We start from the raw sequence: 6000 nt of genomic DNA on the forward strand, positions 1-6000 counted from the left end.
TACTGGCATAATGGTTTGAAGAAGTGACTTAGAGGATTAAGGAGGATTGCTGAGGAAAGTATGGATAGGTGTGGAAGGTAGTATTGGGCTCGTACTACAGAAAGCACATGATCCATACTCAAATCGATGAGTGTCTTGGAAAATCTAAGAAGCTTATGGGAGGTGGATTCTTGGGTATGTTCCGATTGTTGCCTTGTCGATTTCCAGTTGAGAGATGAGCTTGCAGGGAAATGGTTCAGGTTTGGTTCGCCTTGGATCTCTTGTATCGGGTGGTAAGGATTGAATGTGCGATCGATTGCGCTTTCGGGATTGGAGACTATGTCTTGGGAGTAGTTTGTAGGCCGGTTTAGAGCAGAGGTTGCTTCAGCTACTGCAGTTCAGCCAGGGACGACTGAGCTAGTAAGTGTGTCAGGGTGTAAGATCCTGAATGATATGATTTTTAGAGCCTGAGAGCAGGAGACTGAATTGGAGCACTCAAGAATAGGATCTAGATTCTGGCTCCAGATCAAGAGCATAACATGGGCCAATCAATGCGCAATCGTGGAAGTTCATCTCATCATAGATTACTCGCATAGTTTTGGAATGGACCTCGGTGGTCTTTCTTTTAGCTAAGGAAGGGATTTTGGGAGCTCTCGATAGTCGTCTCAGGGCCTTTCAGGTCAGAATTTCCGCGGGGCAGCTAGGGACTCATCTGGAACCCAAAGCATGTGGATCCCTAGAATCCTTCAGGAAGGAGGATCCCACTGTTAGTTCCTGTCAATGGCATCGGAAGGGAGTGTAACACCATATCCTCAAAATGGTTGAGGTAACTCAGGATTCCTTTAGATGTTTGCAGGTATGTTATCTTCTGCTACTTCAAAGTAGATATATGGATATTGTATCGCTTTGGAACTTTGATTGAGTTTGAATAAGTTAGGTCCCGGGTCGGATCTCTACTATCGTCTGAGTTATCAAGAATTTTCATATGCCATTCTGCATGCCAAGGGTTCTTTGATGAATCTTCAGATAGACGTATCTTGCGGAGTAGGTCCCGCGTGTACCGTTATTGTTCTGGGTTTTTGTCGGAATCTGTTTAGGAATATTGCTTCGAGGATCTTTGGTTAGGAATTTTTGGGATAGTTCTCCAGTGAAGTTAGGGTTCAGTGGTTCTATCATTTGTTCAAGTATGATCAACATCTGCCTATGGCAGAACTTTGGAGTTCAAGGAACTACAGTTGCTAGGAAAGGAATGGTAGCGTGAAGATGGTGGTGTCAGTTGCATGAGTTGTTTGATCATTGGATGTGTCTAGGGAATTGTACCTTCACGTGGACTAAAGACGGTTAGAGTTCAATGATTCCTTTTGGACGGATATTTGGAATTACTTATCACTGTTTTGTCTTAAAATCATAACCACCACCACCACCACCGTGAACCATCGTTGACCACAAATACCCGAGGTGGTAGTGGGCCGTGCTTAATTTATTTAGCATTAGTTAACCTAAAAATTTAACCATTGGAATAATTGGCATGCGATTGGGTTAGAAACCCTAAGTAGGGTTTAGAAAACCCTAATTTCAGATATGCTAGTTTTGGAGTTGTAGGGACCCGCACTTTGGACATCGAAATTGAATTATGATTTACGCCTGACCACACCGTATGATTGACCTAGTAGAATGATAGACTTAATGTATTAAGTCCTTAATGGGTTAAGTGTTTTTAATTAACCCAAATCGTCATTTTATGTGAAAACCCTAATTGTGTTGGGTTTTGAGTTGGTCTTAAATGTTTGGATTCTAGATGGGTCATCTAATAACAAGTATATGGACTACGAAATTTTGATGGGCTTTAAGGTAAGGCCTGTGTGAAGGGTATGGGCCCAATTTGTTAAATTGGTACAAATTGGGCCACATGTTGGGCCTTAGTTCATTGTTTGGCTTTCGGGCTTTCAGAGTGTATGTTTGGGCCTTGGGATAGGATCAAGCTAGGTTAGGGGTAAAGTAGTCTTTTTACCCCAAACATGGACTTATGGTTATGTATTGGAACCTAATTATTAATTGGGTGTTGTTTTGATGTTGAAAGTTTGGGGATCTGTCAGCCAACAACCACAACTTTATTTGCGGGAGTTCAGTAGTGTGAGCTGAGTCTCCTTACTGTTTGTATGGGTCGAAGGCACCAATACCGACCCATTTGTTTTGTGTATTGTAGGACGACCTGGGGGTAAGCCCAAGGCATTCTATACGAAAGACTAAGAGGTGGCTCGTGGCACACTATATGCTAATTAACTAAGTAGAGTATTATGTATGCTAGTTGTCTTTGTGATGCTTGCATTGAAGACCCTGATGTGGCTCTTGGCACTTGTCTGTAAGATCGAGGGGGTGGCCCCCGGCTTGGCAGACTACAAGGTGGCCCGTGGCATAATGGCAAGACTATGTGTGACACACATCATCTTTACTGATTATGATATATGAATGATATATATGGCTCATGGTTATGTATGATAGTATGTGATTTATGTGCTTATATGCTATGATATTATGTAATAGTGGTAAAGGGATGAAATAGACCCCATAATCGGTTAAAAGAGACCGAAGTGGTAGGCCAACAGCCGGATATGCTAGGCAATATGTTTATTGTATGGTATGTGGTATTATTGAGGAACTCATTAAGCTTCGTGCTTAAAGTTTCAGTTTTGGTTTCGGGTACCTCCAGTTTTCATATAAAGGAGCTCGGGATGATTGCAGCGCATACACCCGTGATTTTCCACAATGTGTGATTTCTGGGAATGAGCTCTAATAATTGTTTTATTTGAAATGCTTTTCTATGTGCGAACAAAGTTACAATAGTTTTTTAGTTATATTAAAAATGACAAATTTACCCTGAAATTTTGGGATGATATATGCACCTATATACATAACCTTTAATTTTTCCTGTGCTTCCTTTGCTATATGCTTCTCTGTAATTGACAACAAGTCTTCCAGGATTCCTTGATTGATAGAGGCAAGATCCATTTTGTCTTTCTTCACACCGACTAGGTTTTGGGGATTCTTGGCCTCCACAACACCCAAACTTCTTGATCCTGCATAAATGTCTTCATTTTTATGCCCCATGTCGCATAGTTGCTCCCCGATAAAATAGGCAATGCATATATGAGCCTTCAATAGCACGATGTACTTGATGCTTATTGAAGTCTTGTTAGCTCTAATACCAAGTGTAAATTTACAGATTCAACTAGTGCCTTTGGGCACAAGGAATTCGAGTAACAGAGGACAAAAACCTAATCTAGAAGGTAAAGGACGATCAGAGGGAGGGGAAACGTACTTGTGCCAAAGGCTCTTTATTGATAAACATAAGAAAGGCACCGATTAATTAAAACATAAGACATTGGAAACTAGAATTCAAATCCAATTCAAACATTGCATTAAATAAAGATCAAAAACTAAAATAAGGAAACTTTCCAATTTTGCCATTTCATAGCAAAACACACACAACAGTTGAGACAACGAACATCGTTTCTATGTCACATGCGCGACTGGGCAATCGACACCAATTGAAAAGTTTTGTTCACGGAAGCAAACTCAAGAAGTTCTTCATTACTTTGAAATAATCTCATGTGTTCTTCTTCAAGACTCACCACAACTTCAACTCCATATCCATCTGGTGTATCATACAAGATGAATGTGTTCTTCACCAACACATCTGCAATGGTGCCCCACTTCGGATTCCCCCACCCAAAATTCATCTGGTAAAAAGAACCTCCACGTACATGGCTAAACCTGTAAATTTCAAGATTATCAAACAACTCTTTTACATTATATGCAGAATCCCTAACGCTATTCAACCAATCATGGAGATCATCTTTATCTCCGAGGTCTTTGACTCCTTTCTTCATCTGAAGTACCAAATTTTCCAGACTGGTTTCACTTTGGTGATTGTTTGATGTTGTGAAGTACCAAGTGAAGTTTCCGATGGAATTTTCCGGTAATGGTGGTGTCATTCGTGGCCGCATGTTTACTAACTGAATCAAAGTAGACTTTTTGAAAGAACCTAATTTCGCCATGGAAGCAGCAACCGCACATCTATAAAGAAACGCAGTAACAATCCCGATCTTTGTAGGGTTTTCCACCAACCCCGATACTGATCGTTTCAATCTCGATATGTTTTCCGCATGGAACACGTACCTTTTCGTGATTAGGGTTTCACTCATTTCAATCTCGATCTCAGGCATTGTGTATGCAAGATCCAACGAAGGTATGGATGTAGCAAGGATTAACGGTGGTGGTCTTTCTTCTCCTCGCGCCATGGAAGCCCAGTCGCTAAGAAAAATTCCAACAGATGGTGCATCTGCAACCTTGTGGGACATGGATATAGTCACTGCCATGCCTCCACCCTCGAAGTACGTTGCTTGAGTAGCGAGAAAGGTGTAACCTATGCATGATCCTTTCCACAAAAAACCTTCAGGAAACAATAAGCTTTGTGTTTTGTAGTTTGGATTTTGAAGGAAATCGGAGAGTCTACAACCAATGATTTTAGCTTCCACGAAAACCACTCCTTCATCATTACAATCAATGGTGATGCCGTCTTCTTTAAGTCTTCCGGCGAATGGGTAATATTTTGTTAGGATTTTGGATAAAGATTTCTTCAAAACATCACCACTAATTTGGGTTTTTGAGTCGTATAAGAGGATAATGGGAGTGTATGTATGTAAAGTGAGTTGATCGAGCAATGAGAGTTTGAAAGTTTTGAGGTGATCAGGGGTGCGGGATGATGGTTTGATGATTTGTTTCGAGATGATCTCCATTAATTCTCGATGTTCTTTTTGCTCAATTGTGCATTAATTTAAGTAGATAAATATTAACATAAAATAATATATATGGCCTTGAACAATCCACTATGTTAATTTGTCTTCTTTTGTTTTTCTCCATTCAGATTTTGAAATTTTGAATTTTTGTTTTTGTATTATTAGTCTTGCAAATTAAATTACAATAAATATGATCTCAATTTGTTTCAAAGAGAATATATTGTTCTTCGGTTTCAAATTGTTTTAGTTGTTCTATGTGAGTTTGCCGTCTTAATTACTATCGGCGGAGAAAGTAGTAGAATGATTTTATGAAAGCAAAAACCCTAGCAAGGCGGCATGAGACAGGAGAAGGTATAGCACACAAGTAGAAAAAAAAACATCATTCTCACTTATACAAAAAGGCTTATAAAACCCACTTAAATAAATCAAAGAACCATATTTTCAACCAAGTCTTATGACCAAAGAATCTTATGTGAAAAGAGAAATAAAACCCGGTTTCAAAACCGGCTCCCGTTTCCATGCAAATAATTGGGTCGTATAAAATGTTCATCGTCGTTTCCATATGTATATAAGAAAAATAAGAGTCTTATGTGAAACAAGACTCTTATTTTGTATTTACTTTAGTTCATAAATAGTTTTAAATTTTTTGATTTTGAATTTTTTTTTATCTCGACTTAATACGTTATGAGATTTACAATATCAAAAATATGTCTATATGACTTCACTAAATATCAAAATTATTATAAACTAGTTATGAGACTCATATATTATATGAGTAACTTTTTTAAAAAAATAAATATAAATGTTAAAATATTTGAAAACTTTGAATTTATAAGAAAATAAGAAAAATAATAAATTATTATAATAAAAAAAATGTTTTTTTATCTTTTAAATTTAAACTAATAATTTAAATAAATAAAGAAACTAATAAACTTTAATTTTGAGAATTTTAAAATTAAAAGGTAAGTTTATTAATAAAATTGATATCTATTTATTACTACATTTATTTGAATTATTATATTAAAATATTATGTAAAATTTAATAAAATAGAAAAATTCATAAGATAACATGTGAAAAAAAAATTAATTCAAAATAACCATAAAATGAAAATTTGGTAAATTGAATCAGAATGTAATAAATAGCAAAAAAAAATGTAATAAATAGCAAAAAAAAAAAAAAAACATTTATTTATTAAAGATGATTCGTTTAATAGTATTATTT

General features: G+C 37.0%; 1 protein-coding gene across 1 annotated transcript; it reads right to left on the bottom strand.

The window, feature by feature from the left end:
• Positions 1 to 3497: 3497 nt before the first annotated feature.
• On the bottom strand, positions 3498 to 4778 carry LOC145035728 (diaboline synthase-like). Its single transcript, XM_078984232.1, has one exon. The coding sequence runs from the start codon at positions 4776 to 4778 to the stop codon at positions 3498 to 3500; it is 1281 nt and encodes a 426-aa protein (XP_078840358.1).
• Positions 4779 to 6000: the final 1222 nt, after the last annotated feature.

Source organism: Lactuca saligna, chromosome 3 (genome assembly GCF_052625555.1).
Source record: "Lactuca saligna cultivar CGN05327 chromosome 3, ASM5262555v1, whole genome shotgun sequence".
NCBI lineage: Eukaryota > Viridiplantae > Streptophyta > Magnoliopsida > Asterales > Asteraceae > Lactuca > Lactuca saligna.